The 26,989-nt window shown below is 38.6% G+C and overlaps 1 protein-coding gene across 1 annotated transcript; it reads right to left on the reverse strand.

Moving 5' to 3' along the window:
* Positions 1-20,918: 20,918 nt before the first annotated feature.
* LOC128381753 (somatostatin receptor type 5) lies at positions 20,919-22,318 on the reverse strand. Its single transcript, XM_053341788.1, has one exon. The coding sequence runs from the start codon at positions 21,955-21,957 to the stop codon at positions 20,938-20,940; it is 1,020 nt and encodes a 339-aa protein (XP_053197763.1). The 5' UTR covers positions 21,958-22,318; the 3' UTR covers positions 20,919-20,937.
* Between the last annotated feature and the right edge of the window lie 4,671 nt (positions 22,319-26,989).

Genomic DNA, 26,989 nt, shown 5'->3' on the forward strand with positions numbered 1-26,989 from the left:
TTGAGGACGTAGTTGAGGAGATACAGCAACCGCCAAATTCAGAGGAACCATCATTGGTGGCTTGGCTCTGTTTCAGGGTATCCACGACTCACACTTTAAGACATTCAGCGACCTATGTGAGATCATCTGGAGGAAGATTTCAGCTTTGTCAGTCTACATAGTAGATACAGGTCCACAGAGAATCTCATCAAAGAAGACTGTAATTTTGGCAGGAGGCTTGGAAAATGGTGAGGTGATGGTCAGCCAGTTGGGGCAGAAAGCTTAGTAGACCTATACCGTAACCAGGGGGAGGCTGATATGAGACACAGATGTATTGGTTTTGCTTGTCCACTATACAAGCAAAGGGATCTTTGCATCATCCACTGTCCACATGCACTCTGGACATGGCCCAAAGGAAGGATTAGTCCTAATCTGTGCTATTTCATAAAAACTTGAGTTCAGTTATATCATTGTCTACCTGCATGTCATGTTCTCACAGGTTATAATACTACAAGTCTCTTTTACAGGAAAGGGAAGACAACTGTTGATTTAGAGGAAATGTCAAACATTGGATGATCTAACAGCTTGGATGAAGCAAGAAAATATGCCTTCTAGCTGTATGGACAAAAGAGAAAATAGAACAGAAGTCTGTGCGCTAGCCTTGATGAGCTGAGATACCTTTTGGCATCCACAAGTGATACATCTGCGACACAACTCCCACTGATTGAAGATGCTTTCAAGCAACATGATTTCAGAGAAATATATCAGACAGCAGTGTTGCGTCAGAGCCATCTTCCAAACACACCTCTCTGGAATGCTATTGGAAAAAGCTGAACAGTCACAGAAGACAGATATATTGAGGCAAAATTGTTGCGGAAAGCGGCTGCTCCACAAGAGCTCACAAGCATCCCATACATACCTATACTGCAGTGACCGCAGAAAATACCTGCGCCTTTCAGTGGAATGGATGTGCACTGAGTTTTGCTCATCATGCCCCTTTCCTGAGAGCACAAACATACCACATTTTGTTGCAGCCGATAATGTGGATGAATGAATGCTGCATACAAAATATGGAAAAAGCAAGAAACATTTTGTGTGTGTATAAGTGTTATATATTCATACTTTAAAGTGTATTTTGCCAGTGCAGATGAGTACTTTTGCATCAAGGAACATATAGTCACTGCTTAAATTAAAGTTGATAAGTGGCCTGTTACAATTTCTCCCTGAATGAATGTGTTTTTCAATCTCTAAACTAACTACAGACATACCATTTATGGCTGTTTCATTTTGCTGAAACATACCATACCCAAAGGTAAAAAAACATTCATTATAGACCCTCATATTTGATATGTGTTTGTAGCACTGCATTTCCTCAGTGCGCCAAGATATTCACATTCTGTGTGTTTCAGGCATGAAGAGGGACCCCCTATCCGCTGTCACACCAACTTTGGGATCAATCAGTGCTTGCTTTATAAAATGACACGACTTTAAGTGTATCATCGCTCACTCGCTAAAATATCAATTTAACCAATTTGCAGTGAAATATGTTTATATAATAACCCATTTCCTATGTGGGAGACCTTAAAAAAGATGAAAACATTGTTTGAGGTATCTCAAAATTTTGGGTGCCTTCCCAACAGGCTATATCTGCCATTACTGAATCCTATCCAATATATTTACATAGCAGCAGAGGATATAAAATGTTAATTTAATATGTATCTGGCACATTGAAATAACAGATGTCGTCTGCTGGCTTTGGCACACATTATCCACAAGCCATTTAATCCAAATTTGCTGTGATATCAATTACAGTTTCACAGAAGAGCTCCTGAAATTGACATGACACGATACACTAAGATGAATCATTCTGTGGGACTTTATGGAACTACAGTCCACTGTCCACTTGTAACTGAATAATGGTACAGAGTGGAGGTCCTTCCCTCACAAAAAATCTTTGACTGAGAACAGACACTTACTTGCAGAGAGAGCACACCAATCCATCAACAGGCATGTTTCATTTTAGACTGTCATTAAGCTAGTCACAGAATTAACGTTGATTAATGACAGCTGATACGACCTGCCACTGTTGATGTTTGTCAGTTTAACCAGTGAAAGCAGCAGTCTGCACCGGCTGAAAAAGAGAAGCTGTGAGCTGGATGTCTGGTACTCTGCTACTCTTTAGCAATGAGACAGAGATAGAATGAGGGGTTAGTGAATCTGTATATTTTGCTGACAGGAAGTCAGAATCAATTGACTTGCTGAACCCAAATTATTTATTCTAGCTGATAACAATCCTTTCAGATTTGTCAGTAAGGCCCTGAAACCTGCTCGAGACATCTTTAATATTTAGTGTTGGCCACATAAGTCATAGATAAGCGAGTTAAACCAAGACTAATAATCAATCTTATTTTCAGTCTCAGGAGAGCAGTTCCTAATACAGCAGACGCCAGTGTACAAGCATGGGGTACCATTCATGGTGTCTCCCTGGCTGGTTGTTCTATGCTATAAAGTTCTCAAAGAACTTCAGTACAAAGTTTTAATCTTTGAAGCCATTTCTACACAAACTAGCTTTGCCTTTAGGGCGAAGACGCATGTCACACAGTGCAGGATTGACTTTTGGATGTTTTTGGACAACAACAGAGATCTATGGCTCAGAGGGATACAATACTGAAGTAAGTAGGATGAACTGACATGACATCTACAGACTATAAGGGAAACGTCACATTTTCCAGCCTTGTCCTTTAACTTAAACAAATAAAAAACATTCACAGAAATTGCATAGAATGCAGCAGCTCCTCCACTTTTAAGGTCCTTAGAATTAATTTGTAAGATCCTTCTTCTTGGCATTGCCCCAGATTACATCTGTGAGTTAGTTTGTCCTTATCAGCCCACATGCAGGCTGAGGACCTAAGGCAGGAGTCGCTTGGCTGTTCCCGTGGCTATGTTTAATATTAAACAGGGCAGGGATTTTCTTTTCAGAGTACCTTAACTGTGGAATGACCTGCCTGACAAACTCAGAATTTTGAAATCAGTGCTTTTTCTTACTTTATGTCTTGCTTTTTCAGAAATAAATAAAAAAATCATTGTTAACTTGCTTTATGTTTGTAAATTACCTGTATGTGTATTTTCATATTTCATTTAAATGCCAGGTGTCAGGTACCCATATTCTATGATTCTACATTTATTGTGTGTATGTGTGTGTGTGTGTGTGTGTGTGTGTGTGTGTGTGTGTGTGTGCGTGTGTGTGTGTGTGTGTGTGCGTGTGTGTGTGGTGTGTGTGTGTGTGTGTGATGCATTGTGTCTCCCTCTTGATGAGGAAGCGTAGGCATCACAGCGAAGAGAGATTTAAAGGTGCGCGTCATCACCACGTCACTCTGTCTGCTCATACATATTTGAAGTCTGAAGTGCAGATTTGGTTATTTTACATCCCCCACTTTATTTGGAAACATATGAAGCTTAAAAACTGTCTTTCTCAACTGTGAAGCAGTAGAAAGACACTAAATATTCAACAGATACTGTCTGTGTGATTTTTGGACTTGCTGTTGGACAATAGGTTATTGCCTTTCTCCCTCTTGTATCCTTTTTGTGATATAAAAAAATATGTTTTCTCTTGTTTGCTAGGCAGAGAGGTCAGAGAAGTCTGAGGCAGTTGATTGCAACACCTCTTTGAAACAGGTATTGATCCAGCAGCAATCGTGACAATGATGTTCCTCAAAAAAGACCTTTTACAGTGCCTATAAAAAACCAACTTAACATTAATATCATAACTTTACATTTCACTCAGACTTTTGTAAGAGGTGACTCCCAATATGTACACTCTCCTTTAACAAGAAATGTGTTGTGCAATGTGCATAACAGCAGAAGCTTTAAAGTCTTTGGGGGTTTTATTGGGCTTGCATGGCTTAAAAGGGAACACCTACACACCTAGACCATTTTAAACTCTGCAGATCTCAATTCTCTCAGTTAAGGTGGCTTGCTATTGGCCAATAGCGCTACTTCATATGTAATAATTCACCAAAGTTCAACTCAAAATTATTTGTATAATGAATGAGGAATTGCCACTGATTACTGCAATTCCACTAAAAGGAATGTACTGGGCTGCAAACTTTCATGTTTCAGATGTCACTGTGACCAAGAAATGAAGTTTTACCTCATGGAGCACCAGAAGTGTCCTACTTGAGGAACTTTTACCGGCTGCTAATAAGTAAGAAATATATGTAAGGAGCATTAAAGGATGGGCTCAGAATTTTTCAAGTCTTTTGTAAAGCCATAGTCTGGCACCCAAATGGTCATTGACTTGTGGTTTTTTTTTTTGCTGGAATCATTCTGTCCTGTACTGACCATTAAAAGATCCCTTTATGATACACTTACATTGTAAGTGATGGGGGACGAATCCACAGTCCTCCCTCTGAACAAAATTGTATTAAAAAGTTTAGTCAAATAAGTTAAATAAAGTAGATATCTTTCAACGTTACAGTCTTTTTAGTGCTAAAATCCCCTTTTTGTTACTATACTTCCACCACAGCTCAACAGGGAAACACTGTCAGAGGAAACACAAAGAAAAAGACTGTAAAGTGGCAGATATCCACTTGATATTACTAACTCGGACTGCTGAAGCATCATATAAGCTTCACATCTACTTTTAAATATATATTTGAACAAAATGAAACACTGTGGATTTTTGTCTCCCATCACTTGCATTGAAAGCACATTTGATGAGGATCTTTTGACAGCCAGTATTGTGACGGCTGCACTCACAGCAGCTCTACTGATATAAAAGTCAGTAGCCTTCGGGTAGACAGACTTGAAACACTGTGAACCTATCCTTTAAAGCCGGTGTGACATGTTCCTTTATTGCTCTCGCTGGAGTCTGGCTGCAGCTTTTATGAGTCAAGAAATGCAGGAGCAGAGTGAACTGGAGTTGTCAAGATGAGATCAAATATGCATTTATTACTGTTTACATGTGACAGAATGAGAAGGATCGACCTGATTGTGTCTGTGTATAATAGTGGCAACGCGTTGTGAGAGAACAGTGAGATAGAGAAGATGAACTAGAATTATTCATAATGAATGTCCCATTCCTTGCAGATATCAATAAAACCGAACGTGATGATGTAAAGAGTAGATCGGGCAACAAAGTCAATGCAGTGTGGGCTTCAAACTCATGTTGCTACATGTACAGAGCCAGCAGGCCTGCTGCCAGCTGCCTCAATTAAACTTTAAACACTCTCCTTTCAGCTCTCCATATGCAAGTTGCGAGCTTACATAAGAAATCTCCACTCACCCAGACAGCATACTGTATGATGATATCATGACCACTGAAATATTTCTTAGGCATCAACCTTCCAGGCTCTGCAGAAGCATTTCTTATAACATGAATCATCCTTTGATGACAAGTGTGTTACATGCTACTTTGTTATTGCTGTGATCAGACTGTGAGCTGAATGTGTCAGCAGACACATGTTCTGAGGGCCTGCGTGGTCGCATGCCTGGTGATTTGATGTGAAGTACCACTTAGCTGAATAATAACCATATACCATTGCTCACATGAAGCACCCATGTGATGTGAAATTGGAATCCATAAAAAGCACAACCATAATATGTTTTATTGACGATTAAAGAAGATTGACTGGAGGTTTGCAGCAGTGCTTAAAGCCTGTTTAGATTCATTTTGTAACAGCGACAATCTGTGGGAAAATTACAGTCACATCCTGCCTTTGGGTGTTATTGTAAATGCCTTTTTTGTTTTATATTTTAGTATATTCTCAGCAGAGCAGTGAATCGATGTGGCATTGCAGGCCAGGGGCAAAGGGGCAAGACAAACAATTTCCTCTTCTATGGCTGTAGGAAAAAGTCATTAATATGAACTGAAGTGTAGTAAATCAGTGGTTTAACTATGCTCTGACCTCCAAAAACAAAAATAATACCATGTCATGTTGCAGGTGTAAAAACATCTTCACAATAACAAAGATAATTCCTCACCAAATGGACTCAATCATGTGTAAGCTTTTAACATGAATGATAAGTTAACATTTCCACAGTTGCATCTTATAATCATATACAATTTCATTTAAGATAGTGCCGCTTCACCTGGCTTTAACATGATTAGTTTCTTCCTTGAATGAGGCAGTGCAAAAATACAGTACATTAAATCACACAAAAATGTTCAACAAGTTCACCACTGCAGTAAATACATTGGTGGGCCCCCCAAAAAACATATATCATTCGATTTCATACTGAGAGCTTTTGTATAATTGTGCTACTACTCCGGAGGACCTTCACATTGATCACAGGTTTCAGTGCTCAGCAGACATCTGCTGTCTTCAATGATAGCTGCAATTTTGCTCACATATAATTTAGTATATAATGCAACAGTGAGAAACATAAAGAAGTAGAAAAATCAGGCCGACCCTATTATACTTCATTTGGTACTTATATGCACTTTAATAGACTATAATTTAGGTGCAATTCTGTGGTTTTAAGTGTTCCTCTTCAATACAATACTGTGAAAAAGAGCAAAGATACGTGGGCAGGTGTGGCTGAGGAGGAAGAGCAGCTCGTCTAATAATCAGCAGATTGGAAGTTCGATCCCCGGTTCCTCCAGTCTGCATGTGGAAGTGTCCAAGGACGAGGTGCTGAATCCCAAATTGCTGTCGAAGGTTGTTATTGTGTTTGTGAATGATTAGAAATTCCTCCTGACGAGCACCCATCATGCACGGCAGCGTCTGCAATCAGTGTGTGAAAGTTTGTGTGAATGAGCGAATGCGGTATGTACAGTAGTGACAGTGTAAAGTGCTTTGAGTCGTTGGAAGACAAGATAGTCAGTCTATATCCCCCTCTTATTCTGATGCTGTAAAAACGTTTGATTTTCAACATGGGCCAAAACAATTTTCATTGAATTACATTATTGTGAAGCATGCTGAGTCATAAAATATCACTCATGAAAACAGCATGAAAAACAAAATGCAAAACAAATCAAGCTCTACTCAACTACAATCTTTTTCTTGTGTTTAAACATCACGACCCACTTAATCAAGCCTACCTTTAAACCAACTAGCTCCTCCACACAGTGAGTCAGAAATACCTTTGCAAAAAGCTGCCAGGCTTTTTAACTTAAAATAAAAAGTTAGTTCTAAAATTAACTTTAACACAAAAGACTCACGACTTTACTTGGACTCGGAATGACTTGATATCCTCTTCAAGTGATTAAAAGAAAGAAAGTACAAATGATTGTAACTGCACCAATAGCATACAAAGGTACATTTCATAATTTAGCTTTTCAATGTTATGAAGTAAGTAAGTAAGAAAGTAATGAGTATGATCACTATCACTATTTATATAGCCTTACCACAGTGTATTACAGTCTATTTTGTTAAAAAGTTTAAAATTGCATTAAATTTGGTGAAGGATGCAAAATAGAATAGAATAGAATAGAATAGAATAGAATAGAATAGAATAGAATAGATCTTTATTGTCATTGTCACCAGGTACAACAAAATTAAAAGTGCTCTCCAGTCAGTGCATCATATAATATGACTTAAGGAGGACTCAAAAAAACAAATTTAGGACTTGGACATGACTAGAGCCTTGTTGGTCTTGACTTGGGATGTGACTCAGGAGTGAAGAGTTTAGACTTACTCATGACTTGCAAATGAAAGACGTTTTCTCACCTGTGGAATAAGCTAATGAGTTTAGCTAGTTAGTTTTTTTCTGTATGTGTGTCCTTTGCATATCTTGAAAACCGTTTATCTGATTGACTTCACACTTGGCAGGTACATTGCTGAGGACCCAAGGAAATGCAGTGTTGAGTGTGATGTTATTTGGATGAGCAGTTCTAAAGAAACATATACAAGTATGAGGAGTCAACCAGCAGAAATACGGACAGCCTTAGTGATACGAATGACCATATAGAATGTATTAACAATGTTCAGAGGGTTAAACTCTACTATTCCCTATCACTATTACTATTCAAAGGTACTGTTCTCTCTAGGTATTGAGAAACCCATACCAAAAAGGGACATTTTGAATGCTGGACTAGTGTAAATAAAATAGCAATTGCTACATTATGCACAACAGTCACCTAATAGAGATTAATGTTCAGCCTCTCAAGTTTAAGAACAAAATTGAGTCCCTAAGTACTGATTATAGCAGAAACAGAGACACAGTGAGCTAGAACAATAACAAAAAAAGACTAACAATACATAGAAGGCAAATAATAGTTGAAAATATCTTTCTACTATAAACACTTTATATTAATGGGGTTGGACATTCATCTGCAGCTTGATTTTATAGGAGTACTCTAAAGTCAGTTAAATGGTAATATCAGCAATCTAACATGGTCACAATGACAATGCTGACATCTGATGTGTTGCAGGACCCATGTTTAGCTTCTTAATTTTGCATTTTAGAACTCTATCTGAGACTGAGGGAAATGTTATCAGTTTTGCAGGTATTTGGCCATAAACAAAAAGAAATTCACATTAAAGTGTAGTGAACAACATACACTGTTAGCCAGACAGGAAATTTCAAAAACAGCCACTGGAAGCCTTTAAGCAACAAACGCTTGAAGGACAACAAAGCAGCCTGTAATTGATATGTTTCCCTCTTATCAAAGCTCAGAGGTGAGTCATCAAAGTTCATAAACCTCTCCAGTCCATTTGATTCAGGTCTTATCAGTATAAATCCTTGATCCTCAAAGACTGAACAGACATACAAGATGTACAGGCTGACTCTGACTGAACATCTAAGAGCTTTAATCTCACAACCAGGAGAAATTTATTGTAAAGTAACTTTTTTAACTACAATCAGGACAGAAAGAAACATTTTAAATGTATGCTGGAAATAAACAACCAGGATTGTAAAAGTGCTTTGACCCCATGAGTCCACAGTGGAAGAACATTTCACCTACAGGCAGCCCTGACTTCAAAAGCTGAGAAATCATTGACAACGTATTGATTCAGAGGACAGAACCTGGCTGACACCGACAGAACAGGCTGAGTTCCTCTAGTCAAATACCACTTCATTGTGCGGTGTTACAGACAAAAAGAAATTAGTGCAAATCACTTTGACAAAACAATTTTCTTTATCTTCAGCAAGTTCTTTCTTTATGTGACAAGCCTGTTCAGTAAACAACTCGAGCTGCACTATTGGTTGACTTTTGTCACGTAGCAAATGACAAATAACAAAATAACCACTCTGCCCTATTTGAGAGTTGTTTTCCTGTGGTGATTGTTAATGTCTTTGTCACACTGTGTTAACGTATGTGTAAGTCTGAGGTCAAGCAGATGACAGACAGTGACTGGCGGGAATTTCAGTTGGCGTCAAATCCAACCCAAACATAAGAGCATCTTGTTATTCCTATAATTTTTAACGGTGTAATCAATATTTGAAATCTTTCCCATGCCCCTTGAAATATCGAAATATTTGTAGAGTGCTCTCTGCAAATATTTCGATGTTAAATAGATTTTGATTTCTGGCCTGAACCAGTGTGCAAAACACATGTAGTTACAAGTTTTAAATTTTGGCAGTCTGTGACTCATGGTTGTCTCTCTCTTTCTATTTTTCCCTCTTTATGTGTATGCCAGACTCTACCACAAACAACCAAAGTTCTTTCATAAATAGCCTTAATCCTATTTTTCTACATACTTTCAGAAAATTGCTTACAAAGTCACCACTTTAAAAAGTTTTTCATAAGCTCGTCTAATATGATTTTTTTCACTGTGTAACAATGTCAAAATGATGTTTGGGTTGATGTTGAAAATTAATAAATCCTGCATGTTTGGAATGAGGCAATTTAGAGAAGATTGAATCAGGCTTTAAAAGTAATTTGGTGCATTTCAGTCATTGATGAATGAATATTAATGAAATATGACATCCCTTGTTTTCTTGAAGTCACTACATCTAGATTTGTGATTATATCCTCTTTAAAAACATTCTGGTATAAAGGGTAATTTCTAAAAATAAGAAAATCCCAGTGAAATGGATGCATGATGGAACCATTGGAGGTGTATCAGGCTACTATACACTACAGTTGGGAATTTTCACTGTGTACAAATTGTTGCTTTACATCACAAATTAAAATTTTTAATGAACAAAGTCATAATATATTATGACATAATGTTTTAAGGCACCTAGTTACAGCTGTAACAGCCATGCATACAGCTGTTTCTGTTTCATTGCCTTAAATGGACCGTTTTGTGCGTCTCAACTTTGTCTGAGTGACGCACACCCAGGCCAACCACAATAGCAAAGTAGAGGAGAGAAACTAGCTTGACCATAAATGACAACAAAACACAGTAGAGACTCTCACACTGACATGAAATAAAACAAGTGCACATAAATGAGGTAAAATGAGGGTGGGCCGCTAATGGCGTAGCATAGTTAGCACGCTACATTGTTTTACATGTGATATCGAGTGTTGGCAGCACTAGACTAGCACAACACTAGATGACAAACAAAATCCGGGGTCAACATATATTGAGTTGCTGTAAGCCATAAATTCATCACTCCTAATCAAAAAGACAATGCTATCTCTGAGCCTGACAAGCCCAGCCAAAGGCCTCTCTTCTTCCAGGCAGCTGTCCTGCTTCTGCCCCGCGATCTGACACATTCTGAATGGCAGTTGTCTTCTCAGGCATCCACTGGCTGTGCACCACTGTCTTTTCATTTCTTCTGTCTTATGGCGGGTGGCAACCAGCGTTAAGATGCATTAGGTAGTGGGTGTAACAGTGACTTAATTGTGCGACCCATTAGAATCTGGTCATGAGCTTATCAACCAACTTATTGACCAATTGACTGGGAGACTCCAGCGGTAATTGCCTGAATATTCACGGCCCCTTCTGGCAGTTCAATAACCTTTATCAGCGTGTAGCAGCTAATCATCTGCAATAAATAGGCATGTTTCTGTTTTCTATTTCTATAACAAGCCTCAACTGAAGGGCCTATGGAGCCCTTTGGGGACACACTAGCCCAAACTCAATACCTTATCACTGTGAGACTTGGCTCATCATCGTATCCCCATGCAGCATTGATAAACTGTTTGGTCCTGTGTACTGCCCTCTGCATGATCCTGGGACCATTTCCAGTGGGAATTTAAATGATGTTGTTTCCCTCCTGAGAAGCATGTGAATTGAGATGGATGGTTTGGTCAGTTTTGGACGCAGTGAAGTGGAAAAATATCTTTTCAGATTATACAAAAAGAAAACAAAAACATCCACAAAAAGGACAGACAAAAAGAGATTTTGTTGTTCTCTAGTGTCCGTGGTCAAGACACTAAACGTCATTTATCTTGTTTTTACTCCAAAAATATCTCCTGTGTACATTACATACCCCAACACACACACATAACAAAAGGAATATCATTCAAAAGAAAATCTTCAATGACCCTGTCGAAACACCAATTTAGTGTTTGTATGCAGCAGGAACATTTTCTGGGTCTACTTTTGATTTCAAAAAGAATAGCAGTCACTTCAACAGCTAAAAGGAAGAGTGCAGATATCAATCACTTTGAAACTCATTCTGAAAACAATTGGTTAAAGGGAACACTCAGGCTCACATTAATGCAGGCTTTGTGAAAGTGAACAAATTATAGGTTGTTTTTATTGCTCAGATGCGGCTAAAATTATATATCACGAACATGTAAAAAGAATCGACTTGTTTTCACATGCCTTGGTGAAAAAATAGTCTGAAAAGGATCAGATATGTGTCAGCGCAGCTTTCATCTGAATGAAAAATCAATTTTCTGGTCACGCCAGCACTTTCTCCCTCTGATATCTCCCAAATAACAGAAAGAAGATAGTGCGAGACTTTGCACCTCTAAGGGCTAAAGGCCTCTACCTCTGCTTTTTTCTACCAAGACCAAATCCTGGCTATTGCTCCATATTGATCTATTATGTCTCTCTTGTTTGGGGTCATTGGCTATGCATGTGTAAGACATCAGAAGTTTATTTATTTTATATTTCAACAATTTTATTGATTGATTGTGTATAAAAAAAGAACTGTTAACTTGATGAGAACATTGTGAACCCCCTGCACATGTCAAAAGTTGATCAGTGTACACATACAGATTGTTTTTCACAGGAATCAAAAAGATCTCAGATTGTTTGATTGGCACAAACATGGCTTTGAAAGGAGATATGTACTATATGTAATCAAACTGTCTCTGTATCACTAAATTCAAGTACACATTATATACTGTGTATTGAAGCTTTCTTTGTAGGGATTAACTGGAACCAAAATTCAGGCCTGGACTTTTATCAAGACCAGCCCACATACCAGTCGACAACTATTTTTTTCTGGGATACAATTGGATAACTGATGAATGCTGCTAATACACATTATTATAGCTAGATATATTTTCTGATTATATTCAATGGTACCTTATGCAGCACTTTTGCTTTTTCCCTGTAATATATTTTTTACTATGCTCTCCACCAGATGTAAGGCTTCATGTGAAACAACACTGACCTTGGCCTTAAAAAATGAATGCAGAAAAATAATTGAATATACATGCATGACCCTGAGATGCATATTATATATATTTGCCTCCCTGTTGGTTAGCTATTTGCAGAAATATAACTTTACTGAATAGGTCAGACAAGTCACAGCAGATATCATATGAACTGACATACTGCAGCAACAGTAATAACAGTATTGCACTACCACATATTTCAAGAAGAGCCACTAAAAAAAAAAAAAAAAAAAACACAACAGGGAGGAATGTATCTTTTAAATTCTTTAATTCAGTCAATCAGTCTTTATTTATAGAGCACCCCAACAAAGTCATCTCAAGTCACTTTACATATAGAGCAGGTCTAGACTGCATTCTGATATAATTTAAAGAGACCCAACATTCTCCCATGAGCAGCACTGGCAACAGCAGCAAGGGAAAACTCCCTTTTAACGGGAAAAAACCTCAGGCAGAATCGGGCTCTAAGCGGGTGGCTGTTTGCCTTGACCGGTTGGGGTTGAGTAAGAGAGAGAGACAGGCACAGTGACAATCAATCAACATTGAAAATAACAGGAGTGTAAAAAGTAGTCATGAGCTCCAAACATCTTTGAGGTCCTGAACGTGGACACCCCCAGGTTACCTGTGAGACAAGAGAGCACAGACAACTCCGGGGAAGAGGTTTAACTTAGTGAATGCATTAATAGTGCATGAATGTAAATGGATTGATAGATGGAGGGAGGATCATGCATCATGCACATCATGGGAGTCCCCCCGGCAGTCTAAGCCTATGGCAGCGTAAACTAGGAGCTGGTCCAAGGCAAGTCTGGCCGGCTCTATAAGCTTTATCAGAAAGGAAAGTTTTAAGGCTACTCTGAAATGTAGAGAGAGTGTCTGGCCCCCATTCTACTTTTAGAGACACTAGGAACCACTAACAGGCCTGCATGCTGGTGCAGTGTGCTAGTATGTTGATATGGTACTATGAGCTCTTTAAGATATGATGGAGCCTGACCATTAAGAGCTATGAAAGTGAGGAGAAGGATTTTGAATTCTATTCTGGATTTTACAGGAAGCCAATGCAGCGAAGCTAAAATGGGAGTAATATAATCTCTTTCTAGTTTTGGTCAGTACACATGTACTGTAGCTGCATTCTGGACCAGCTGGATAGTCTTTAACGACTCATTATTATCAGGACAGCCTGATAATAATGAATTACAATAATCCAGCTAAGAAGTAATGAATGCATCGGCTAGTTTTTTCATTAAAAAAATGGCCTGAGTCCTTATGTCTATACACTAAATCAAATCTTGCATAATGCAATAATGTTGCGTTTGATCATAGGCAGAGCAGACAGTCATACTGAGCCTGATTGCATCCTGATACACAACACAAGATCTGTAGACAGTGAACAACCAACATTAGCTTCCCTGCTAAAGTCTCCTTCTTATCTAATTTACAAACATCAACGCTTTTGTCTTGCACCTTAGGTTTTGCAAAAAACAGGCAATAAATATGAAATGATACCTTTAAAAATGCAAAAGTGTAAAAACAATACATATTAAATGAAAAAATTAAATCATCACATGTCACATGAATAAAAAGGCATTAGGAGTTATTTTTTCTTCTACATTGTGTATGTTCTTTATAACCATAGCAGCAGCTGTCTAATACATTAGTACAGCAGGTGTTTCTAATAATCCACACAAATGGATCACAACCAAATTAGGTTGGGTATGAAAATAAAGTCAAGCATCGGATACTCCAATTTTTCAACTGACAATACCATCTTGTATTGACTCAACCACAAACCATGCCTTCAGCAGATTATAACCCACTTTTAATGACTGCGTTTTATTCATTTCTAAACTTCAAAAAAGACAAAATGTACTTTACAAGAACACAGAGCTTTGGTGGAAATCAAATTAAATAAACCACTGCAATATAAATAGAACTTTGGAAACATAGCAGATTGTACAAAAGTCATGTTAAACAACTTGCTCAAAACTCATTCACTAGTTACTAGATTCTGTCTTTCTTCTGAAGATTCCTACAACAGCTGGAAAGCACGAAACTTCAGGTTCCCAGTAATGCTCCTTGAAAAATGGAATTAGAGGCAAAGGGCAGGTGTAGTTAAGCAAGTAAAACAAAGCTGCTTCTGTACATGTGCTGTACAAACCTTTGACTGGAGCCAACATCTTCTCCATTGAGCAGATGTCAAAGTAATTTCAAAAATTGCAAAACACTGTCATGGCAAAAGCATTAACTCAGTTCATATTTCACATTATTGTTGTTATAGCAGAGTGACAACAATTTCCATCTGTCCCCCTGCTCAGCAGCAGCTTGTTTTTGTCATAAACATGTAAATTTTGGCTAATTGTACAATCAATATGAAATAGGAATTACAGATTAAAAAGATCAATCCCTTATTGGGAAATGATGTGAGTGAGGGAGGGAGGGAGGGAGGGAGGGAGGGAGGGGGAGAAGGAGACAAAAGGAAGGCAGAGGTGGCAATCAAAAAGGCGATATGGAGAAAGATATGAAGAAATGTCTGACAGCAAGTGGATATATAAATGGATGAATTGACCTTTTACTGTTCTGCTCCTCCACTCATGTCGTGGACAAATCCGCACATCCACACACAGAAACACACATGCACTCTCTCTTTCTCTCAGGGGTCCCATCAATATTCTTTACTGAGGAACCTCTCCGGCAGTTTTCATCTGGTCTTAATTACATGTAGAGGGTGACGGCTGAATCAGTCAGAGTAAAGAGGATCAATGAATATAACTGCTGTCGGCCAGTGCTTTTAATTACCACCAACACAGGCATACAGTATACACACACACACACACACACACACACACACACACACACACAAACACACACTTGAGACCTTTTAATCAGTGTGACCTTTTGGACTGTGGTGTAACAATACCTTATACATCTTGTATATCTTTCTGCACATTTGACTGAATGGCTGTTAATTGTATTATACACCACACATTTTGCTGGATCGTGTAGTTATGCAGCGCAGCGGTTTATCGTTGGTATGTAGTTTATATAGTATTAAAAAGCTGCTAATGCTTTGTACAACACAGTATGTTCTGCTAGAAAAACAGACACTCTAAATGAACCAGGAAAACCCCACTCTTTCATTCTTAAGCATTCCTTTATTTGTCCTCCGCCAGCTGTTTACGTGACGCTTGCTCCACAACCGATTCTCGTATCTTGCTATCAGTCGACTTATCAAAAGCTACGGTCCCTTTCAGCAAAACGAGCCATCATGCTTGCTAGACATTATGCTTGACTAAGTTGCAACAGTGAAAAAATATGTTTAGAAGGAAACCTAATGGCGCTTAAATTACGGTTTCTGTCAACATCATTAGAAAATGTGGTTAATTATCGGATCTGGCAAGTTGTAAATATGTTGATACGGAATGAGCAAGGTAAATGGTTAATGATAAGTAATCTCCCAAAATATCTGAACTTGCAGTACAGTATCTGCTGGCAGTAACTACAGCATTATTAAACTTTTTAAAGACTCTTTTTCAAGATTAAATCAATATAGAGAGAAGTGTGCAGTGATTTGAAGCAAATATCTGTATGGAAATTTAAACAATTTTAACCACAATCTTTCTCTAAACTTGAAGTGCTTTTGTTGCCAAGACCACACCGCAGACGGAACTCAGCAATTACATTCATCAAGGAATATACAAACTGGAAAAACAATCTAGTATATTTGTATAATCTCTTGGAGATGGTGTTAGTTCTATGGTGGTCTGAGCTCGGTGAAGCTGTAAAGAATTCACTGAATAGTTGCCTGTGTGTTATTTATTAGTTATGCCACTTTTGTAAACTGTTCACATTCTAGGTTTTGACCCCTGACCTCTATGAAGTTAGAAGACTTAGTGACTTGTTTTGACTGCGTTCAAAGCCAGTAACTTTGAGTGAACTTTTTTGTTGTTGCACTTTATCAATTCTCATTTTATGTATAGGGATATAAGGGTGTTGTAAAGCCACAGTTGACACCACTGACACTAAATACCTCACAGATTTCACTAATTAGTGGCCTGTCATTGTTTACAATGTGTATAATGAATAATGCATGCAATTTATACTAAATACTTCATTTTCAAATAGCTCTAGTTATCCTATAAAAGAAAATGTGCAATAGACCCATGTTTGAAGCTAATATGGAGACTATGAGAGTCAGATGAATACTGTGACACAAATACAGTTTTATAAGAAATTCAAAAAGGAAACATGAGACAAATTTTGAAGGCACTTCTTAGTCATCCATTTTTATTTATTTTTACCGTGACATCAATACTAAAGTGACCGAGAGGGAGCCTGGGTGGAGCTGAGAGAGGGGCTCAGAGAAGATACACAAGTAACAAAAGCCACACCTGAAATGTACAGTGAGACACCTCAATGTAAACATTCCCCACCCATCACCCAAGTCAACTTATCTTTAAACCTTTAATGAAAAGTTAAAGTACTTTTTAAGCTGTGATAATTTGCTGACAAATTAGTTTAACTTAACTCAACCCAACTGAGGCCCCATGGTGCGCTGCAGTTTTTGAGTTGGCTTCCTTTTGAAAGTTAAAAAGAAAAAGATGTCTTGGCATTTGACATGTTTGTGGTGGCATTTTCAAAAGAAATCATAATGACTCACAAAGAAGCTATTTTCTGCTTTGTTCTGAGCGGGACTAAAGACTTCGATATCTTTCTAATGAAAAAATATAATAATAATTGAAATCAAGACACACGTGAGACAAACAGCCAGCCATCTAGTGGCCATTTAAAGAACTTCACCCCAAGGCACTTCAGGTTAGGTGGAGCCAGAGGGAATATGACACAGAGTAGCACACATGCCCCAAACTCTCCCTTCCCTGAACTCCACCACCTCACCCTACCCCACCACAATATTCAGAGACAGATTGCATTACCAAGAACTCAATGACCCCCTCAGGTAAACCTGAACACCTTATGACTCATTTCTATTTATAAAGTTGCAGTATCCCACTGTGAGGCATTAACTGCTTAGATTTAAAAGATATAACATGAAATAGAGCTTTCATTTTCAAAATCCACCAATCTGGTTATATTAATCTGACACCAGAAACCTGTTAATTATAATTTCCTTCTTTCTTTTATTTGATGTCTATTATTAAAATGACATCTTTTGGGATAAATCCAAGTCATTAAACCTTAACTTTAATTGATACCATCATTTTGAAATCAAGCCTGTTTATGGTATCACATCAAGACAGTTTCCAAGACTGTTTCACTGTGAGATATAATCAGTGCTGTGCCATAATATCATGTTGTGAATGTTTCAGGCTTTAGTGTCACTGAACTTGATCTCCTCTGGCACTTCACTGTCCATCAAATTCTTCTTTGCCGTTGGCACTTGAGCTTCTTTAAAACTTTCCATGGATGTGGCAGAGTTTATTAGCTCTTTTAAAAACAAGTCGGTCTGCTAGTTGGTCTCAGCTAGCAGGCTTGAAATTTACAGAGTCTTTCCAGTCCACAGAATGCCCTTTAGGGGAAAGAATCAGAGTAGACGGTTGTGAAGACACCCTGTTTGTTTGTTGATCTTGCAGCCTGTGAGGAACATGGTATTTTGGAAAACCAAACGTGTACCAGCCTATTTCAGCATTTGAACAACTATTTTTCTACAATAGAGTCTGTATACGGTGGCTTTTAAAACAGGGACCCCCGCATGAAAGCAGCTCAACAGCACTACTAGTGGACAAAAACTCCACTAGGTACCTTTAAGTAAAACTACCAATAAAACAATGTAGAAATGCAATGTTACAAATAGATTGCATTAAAATAGAAGTTAAAGTAATAATATACTATTATCAAAATATAAATAAAGTATTGAAAGCTGAATGACCTGTTCAGCTAAAGAAATGCCCCTGTGACTGATATATTATGATGTATTACACTATTAAATTGGTAATTCTGATACATGGATGTGTAAGCAGGATTTTACTGTTGTAGCTGGTTGAGGTGGAGCAAACTTTAACTACTTTACATTTAGATTGTTCAGAGTTCCCCAAATGAGAGGTCAGCCCTGCTCCAAAGGTTCCCAGGATATATTAGAGAGGTTGTGATGTGATTAATGGGCTAGAACTGAGAAAAAAAATCTGCTGTACTATTTTTTATTTTTTTCTAGTCTTTTTGAAACCATTGTGAGATGTTTAAAAAGGAAATGTCTCCTTGGTGGAGCTCCAAACTACTCATAGACATCTGGAGAGTGATAAGAGGAGCCAACTGGTTTTTTGTAGGGGAGTCACAAGTGAACAAGGCTGGGAACCACTGGTTCAATGTTTACCAATGAAAATAGATTTCACATTTTAGCATATTTTTAATGGAATTTTAATATTTAATCCGAACCGTATCACTGACTGCACTTGTTAAAAATGTAGTGGATGAAAAAAAAAACAATATTTCCCTCTGAAATTCACTGGGGTAGAAGTGTGAAGTTGCATAAAAATGAAATACTTAAGTGAAGTACCTCAAAATTTGTGCTTGAGTAAATGTACTTACAGCAGATACTTAACACAACAACCGTGATTGCGTGGTGGTCATTTTCAAGTCTGTTCATGAATCTAATACATAATGTGATTTCATGTATTTCATTCAGATATATAGTAGGAAGCAGAAATGACGATAAAACTCAAGAAAAAATATTTATTTACAAACAATATAGCAATCACATCTGACAATAGCACTTATATATAGTATCTAATAATGTCCAGTCCCATATTTTGAGTCACAATCTCAATACAGCTATGTTGAGTTAATCGACAATGTATTATCAACAATGTTATTCTCTAATACACATCAGATTGTTTCTCGAAGCAAAATACAGATTGTCGCACACATCTTTTTTCCCATTTCTACACATTTGCATCACTGATAATCATTCTGACAATCCACTTTTGACAAGGTATACAAGTATCTGTGTAAAGGTAGTGTTTAGTGTTGAGCCAAGTGCTGTTAATAAGATCCACCCATTCATCTTGGGTGTGTTTACACCTGATTCCTACTTGTTTTTCAAATCTTTCCCCTTTAAATCTGATCACCCTGTATGTGTGCTAACCCCAGAGGAAAATAGAACCTAGAACCAAAACCACATTGCTGAAATAAATGGAAAAAAAGCATGTTGTTATCATTTCAATCAAGGTGACTGTTATATTTTCACAGAAATTGATTGATTACACACCACTGTGTGACTTTATGAAAGCCTTTCCAGTGACATTGAATAACATCAGAATGAATTCATCAACATTCCTCAAGCTAAAGACAAGACTGCTTTCATTAACTGCTGACAATTTTCAGATTAAATCTTTTCACCTAACATCAAAAAGCAAGTATTTATTCAAGATCAAATAGTGATGCAGATAATGAAGACATTTTAAGAAAAGAAAAGTCATGGGTTGTTTTTACTCATTTCAAAGAGTTCACTTTTTATTTCGGCCTTTGGCTGGTTTGGAAATCCTCTTAGGTAAGTCAGGATCAAGTAGAATACCACAGCTAGCCAGAGGCTCACACAGTCCCCAACATGCATGTGTACAGGTGCATGCACATGGCCACCCAGGCACAAACACACATCTGATGCCCTCCTACCTTTTTTTAAAGTGCTGGGACATCATCCAGCTGTTTAGTAGGGGTTTGTGTGTGTATGTGTGTGTGTGTGCTTGGCCTCCAGCATGTGACCCATGTTAAGACTGTTTACACTCCACCTGTCCACACTTCATCCCTCTTGTGCCTCATTTCATCAGTTCAGTGAAATGCAGTGTAAGAGGAGGTGCAATAGAGCAGGTTGTTTGAAGGGTGAGTTATGCGAAGGCAAATTATACAACATCTGACTCAGACAGAGTACACATGGTTCTGTACTCTATCAAGACTCAGGATTTGTCAGAAAGAGAGTGTGCTATGTAAATCCTCTAAATCGAATTGAATTATGCTGTTGATGAGCCTTTTAGTTTCTTTTTGGCATAAGAAACTCTTCCTGACAAACTGGAAAGCACAAAGTCAACATTTCTATTTCCACAGGGAGGACAGAGTCAACTCTTCGGCTTGACAGTAAAATTTACAGTCAGTACTCGAACAGGACACTCTGTGATCAATAGAAGTGGTTTGAAAACCCCAAAATCTGAGACACCTGTTCAAATAACTGCATTTCAGACAGTGATGAACAAAATTTACACCTTGTAAACACACAGTATGACAGAAAGACAGAAAGACAATTAATTGGACAAGAAGACAGCTCATATACAGCTTTCTTTTTCAAGGAAAATAATGTACCTTCAACAGATTTCAAGATAGAGTAAATATAATAGTTATTCATGAAGCCAAAAAAGCAAAATTAGATTTAATGACATATAAAGAAATTGTCCCTCAGATGAGTATTTCAGCTTGAAGAAGCTGAAAAGCACAATACGGTGCATCATTACTAGAAATAGAGTTACATGGTGTATCAGTTTTTTGTCATCTCTCTATGCCAGAATTGTGATATCCCGCACATCTGTGTTGGTAAGGTCATACCGTTCAGTGTTGCACTGCATGCTGGGAGACGTCTTGGTGGTGGGGCAGAGGAGGGTGCGGAAATGCCTCCTAAAGGTTTCAGAGAGGCAGGTGTAGAGGATGGGGTTAGCACAGCTCCACGAGTATGACAGCAGGACCACAACCTCAAAAGCCCGGGCAAAGGTAAGGACCAAGCCATTTTGATACAAGGAGCAAAAGTTGAAGGTGTAAAATGGCAGCCAGCATATGCCGAACACAACCACCACTGCGACCACCATCTTGGTGACCTGTTTCTCCAGCCGGTGGCTCTCAGGGTTTGGGGTTGTAGCTTGGAGCCGCTTGGACTTCAAAGTGAGCAGCAGCGCTGTGTAGGAGGCAGTCATGACGGTGAATGGCAAAGCGAAGCCCATGACGAAGGTGTAAGAGAGGACGCCGAGCCACCAGGTGCCTGAAACAAGTTCTGGTATACACAGACCTCGTTCTGCTGAGAAGTGAAGAGCCATGGGAAGAATAGTCAGGAGTGAGAACAGCCACAGGAACGCTGAAACTATCTTGGCGCATCGTGGAGTTCTCCAACGGGCGAACCGAAGCGGGTAGGTAAGTGCCATGTAGCGATCGATGCTCATCATCGTCAGACAGAAGACGCTGGTGAACTGATTGATGCCGTCCAGCACCATGACCACTTTGCATGCAATGTCGCCAAACATCCAGTGGTTCTGGAAGTTCTGGCTGGCTATGAAGGGAAGACCAAACATAAAGAGTCCGTCTGCCAGTGCCAGGTTGAAAATGTACACCGTGGTGGCTGATGACATTTTGTCCAATTTCAAAATGGCAACAATGACCAGGGAGTTCCCAGCAAGTCCCAGGATGCAAACCACCAGGTAGAGAATGGCCATGGTGATACCAAAACCATCGATATTGTCTTCAGCGTAAAACTGCTCATCCACATAGGTCTGATTGTAGTCTATATCTGGTAAAAACGAGACGTCCATTTTGCCTTAATGTGTCAAATGATTAAAAGGAAAATGAAAAAAACAAAACAAAATTATGCTCAGAACGCTGACAGGTCACAGGTAGTAAAATCTCTGCTTCAGGTCAAATCCTTCTAAAAGCAGTATCAAGAGCCACCTCTTGACTTCCCGTGGTGGAAGTGAAAAGTACTCAAAACTTGAGGAGCAAACAACTGAACCGAAAAAAGAGAAAATCAAACACCGTTTTCAGGTTTGAGAACAGCCAGGCTTCAGCAACTCCCCCAAACCAGTGAATTCTTACTTCCCTTTAACATAAAAAAACTGTCAGTTTATTCCTTTGTGGTAGAGACTTTTCTCTGATGCCCATGTGGACTTTCTCACACACACACACACACACTCACGTAAACACACTCAGTGATGCACAGCGCTGTGGAAATGAGCAGGACGGCCGATCAGACTCTTGCCTGACCGCTCTTTCTCCCTGGGAGCCCTTTTATATCACTTCCCCCCACAGAGCATGAGGAGTGTGTCTGCTGCTCTGTGTGTGTGTGTGTGTGTGAGTGTGTGTGGAACCCCTCCACCCCTCTCGCTCATCAGTCTGCAGAGACCGTGATAAACTCCAGCTTGGCTCACGCCCCCTTCTGAGTACTCCCCCAGTTCCTCTACTCTACCGCTGTTTCCAAGGTAAACCCTTGGCCCCATCTGCTACAATACTCTTGTTTTCATATCTCTTTCTTTCCAGCCTTTCTTCTCTCCCCTCTGCTTCTGTTTACTTCACCCCCTCCCACCCTCACCTCCATCTATTTTGTCTCACCACACTCCTCTCCCTCCCTTTCTGCCTCTTTTACTCTTTCATAGTTCAGTGGTGGAGTAATACAACCCGAACAAACAAACCTGAACACACTTCACACACACTTCACATCTTGTCCCTTGGGCCACCCACCTTTAAAAATCCAAACACAGGAAATCTGTGAGAAGTCCATTTTCGGTGCTTTTGTTTTTTGACATTTGACATGGGATGCTGTTTTCGCTTCTGCAACTCCTTCCACACTACTTCTTGTTTTTCCTAGGGTGCTTCATTTATCACGAAAAGGAGGACATATAAGTAGAAGTAGTTCAAAAAATCTGAAAAAGCAGGAAAAGATGGAGAAAGTAGTAGAAGGGGAGCAATTGAAAGTGTGTGTGTGTGTGTGTGTGTGTGTGGGGGGGTGTTTGGTGAAGATTAAAGACCATGGATGAACGATGACCTGTTGTTGCTCTGACACGCATTGTTGGAATACCCCGGGAACGTCCCCCAGAAAAACTCCAGCATGTGCTGCAATTTACCATCAACACAAGCAAAGCTCACTCAAAATTAGGCAATTCTTCCCATTTCTCTCTGACCTTTATCCACGTTTATCTAATTTGAAAGGCACTTAACAGCTTATCTGAGCTTATTTATCAGATGCCATAGATTTCCTTAGAGATTTCTTGAAACATACCGTCACTCTGGTTTTTAACTGGTTCTAATTAACTGAAAAAATGCCTTTGTAGTCCAAACTCCTGATTAGGTTTTACTTTAAGTACCCCCAGGAGAGCAGCACTTCATAAGATGAAGCCCGCCTCTCTACCCCCCATAAAAACCTCACTGGAAACACTTTGTTTCCTGGCGCTAAATTTGGACATGTTTGACAGCTTCGTATTTCACAGGCAGTATTTCACTGCGGTGTTCAGAGAGACAGTCTGGCATCCACGTCCACGTGCTGCAGGGCTGTCTGTAACAAAAGGACGAGCCATGTGGAATCAAATGAATAACATCTCTCACATTGGCAAAGTGAAGGCTAAGGGCTACACTTTGCTATTTATCAGAAAGTAGAAAAAAACTCTCTCTGTCTACCTCTGTAGCCAGGTCTTATTTTTCTCCAATGACTTTCTGTGCACTTCAGAATCTTACATGATCATTGTGGGCTCACAAGAAGAGGTTTTCACATTCACTGTGACAGCTTTGGCTTTGAACTCTGTACTCCTTTCGAGTGGTTATTTGTTATGTTGATACTTGAGAAAAGAAAGTGTATTCTTCCCTTACACAGGTCAGATGAGCATGAAACTCAAAATGTAAATGTTAACCAAATAGTCATTAGTCTACTGTCACGCTAGCCGAGAGGTACTTCTGCACAGTGCTACTACAATTAACATCTGATATGTACTTAGATATGTGTCGTCCCCCTCCCCCCTATTGATTTAATGATTTTATAATGTTGTTTGTGCAGTCCTTATATTGTTCAATTGTTTAGCTTGGCACCTTAACAATAAATGTTTTTACAATGGGAACACAAGCCCACGTGTCCATTTCATTGTAGCCCTTACTTTTAGATTGTCATCTTTAAGCTGGGTTATTGAGACAACACTTTCCCGATATACTCCAAAAAATATAGTCTTTATGGAGTGTCCCTTGGTGTCAAAAAGTATTATTTAGTAATGAAATGTCAACTTATTGTTAATGTCACTGATTGTGAGGTATGGAATGTGTGTATCAGACTATACAGTATCTGACACATGTTGTGAATCTGTTTAAGTAGAATTGAAACTTAGGTTACACAATGAAATCAGTGAATGTCAGCACGCTAACATGTTAACATGCTCACAATAATGTTGCAATCATACAGATGTTTAGCAGATATGATATTTATTGTCTTCAACATCTTAGTTCACCAATAAGCACTTAACACCAAGTACAACTGAAGCTTGTAGAATGTCATTAGTTTTGCAGTTATGTGGTGGTAAACCAAAATATTGGACAAACTGAAATTCAACCTGATAAAATGGAAAAAAATAAATAGAATGAAAAGTTAGGAAATATCAGGGCAAACCAATAATTGTTGAGACATTTCACTTAAAGCCAAAAATGTCAACCTCATGATGGTGCTACAAGGACTTCCAAATCACCAAAGTCATTGCGATACATCCTCTGGGAACCGGTACAAAATGTCCATCTTGAGGAGTAAACCACGTCACTGAAATTGATGAAAACGTTCCTCTACTTCAGCTAGTGGAAAAGTCAGAGGGCAACCAACATCATTAGGATTCTCCCTCAAGGAATGATGAATATCCCTGGCAAATTTAATGGCTATCCATCCAATAGTTTAATCAAAGTGGTGGACCAACATTGCCATCCATTAATCCACGATTCTAACGTGGCTACACTATCCACAAATGAATAACAGGGACCATCTGCGGTTTGCATGCAAAAGTATAATTATTCCAGTAAAATGTGAATCAGGCAGTGTTATTCTAGCTTTGACAGAATTGTTTCATAAGAGGGCATTTTCAGTAAACGATGTGACATGGCATTCTGCACCAAATGCCTTCAGCATTCTTGGATGTAAGAGGAAGCCAGAAAAGAAATCTGGAGAGTCCACAAGTCTAATTATTGTGTTTATTCTTTCTGGGTATCAGCTTATTTTCATCTCGTTATTGTTTCCCGGCAACACTGACTATAAATCTAGAATTACACATAAGTTATACAAATCTGGCTTCCTGTAATTGCAACACTGAAATTAAAAATATTCACAGAAATGGTGGTAGAACTGTGATCTCAACTGCACTTCAACATCTGCGTTTCATCATGGGTGAAGCTGCCATAAAATATTGTAAATACAACACTGGTGATTTATTGTGTCCTGGATAGCAGAGTATCTTTTATGTTTCACAATGGTTGATAATAGCAGTTATTTTTAGACAGTTAGTCACAGCTAAAAGTATTTAAACTGACTAACACTGTAATAGGGGCTAGTGGCACCATACCACTGTTGATAAGCAGTTATTCTTTGGCAGCGTGTTCCTGTTATTATCATGCAGAACTGTCCGAAATATGCAACGTGATGTCACATTGAGATATTTCCGATGCAGGTGTTTTTGAAGTGGCATTTGCATAAAACAGCAGGGTTCTCAAACATCAATGGTAAACATGAGGTTTTGATGTCAGTTCCTCAGAATCAAAGAGCGAAGGGCTTCTTTCTGGAGCTGCCATTTTGAACAGATCTTCAGTAATCCAGCAAAGACAGCAATGCATTGAAGAATAAGCAGAAAGATTTTACAGATTTGCCCTTAAAAAAGATAAGGATGGATAGAGACGTTTAAGATATGCCACATGAGTCAAAACTTCACTTCAAACAATGTCACAGAATTCATCCCCTTGACTTTTGCACCTTTATGGGAATTAAATTAGTTTTTATTATTATTTATTATTATTAATTTCTGTAAATACTTTTTATTATTCCATTTAATATTTGTGGAAAATGTGGATCATATACTAATCAAAGGATGCAACTGTGGGGCCTGGACATTGTTTTTCCCTTTAATTCTATAATTTCATTATTTATTAATGCATTTTTGACAAAAACCACAGTGGATGACAATTAACTGGAAGATACATCAGATTCAACATCAGAAAACATTAATATATTAGGATATGTGTTTAATTTGGTGATTACAATAAAGGCCACTTCATAGATGACTCATCATTCTCTACTTGTTTTATGAGCAACTTCAAATGGTGCATTCAAAAGAGTGTCCTATTCACCCTCCATTCACTTTTTAAGTAAAATGTGCAGTATTGTATTAAAGGTAGAAGTGTAATCAGATAAAAGATACACAACAACTCATCCCTCTGTCTTCTTATCTATTTAAAAGTCATGTACACTGAATAACCACAGGAAAATATTGTCATTGTCTGAAAGGTGACTGTTAATGAAAAACCATTCATTTGTGTCACCATCATCCAATTTGTTTGTTACAAAGTCATTACCACTGTCCTTTACAGCAAACTTTTCAATTCTGGCTGGCAAGAAGTCAGAGTTGTAACCGAATGAAACAGGACATTTAGAAAATACACAGTTGCATCAGTGGCTGGAGATCAGTCTGAGGATCAAAGTTCAAGATGACTGGGAATTACCACTGAGAGGTGATTGAGAACAGCAATTGTGGAAAATTCTGCTGGGGAGAGAAAAAATTCCTGAGCAACGTCCTTGCAATCTGTTCCTTGTCAAACACAATAAAAAGTCTACACGTGCAC

Source organism: Scomber japonicus, chromosome 20 (genome assembly GCF_027409825.1).
Source record: "Scomber japonicus isolate fScoJap1 chromosome 20, fScoJap1.pri, whole genome shotgun sequence".
Taxonomy (NCBI): domain Eukaryota; kingdom Metazoa; phylum Chordata; class Actinopteri; order Scombriformes; family Scombridae; genus Scomber; species Scomber japonicus.

Coding starts and splice junctions, on each gene's coding strand:
- LOC128381753 (XM_053341788.1), bottom strand. CDS start 21,957: ATGGACGTCTCGTTTTTACCAGATATAGACTACAATCAGACCTATGTG.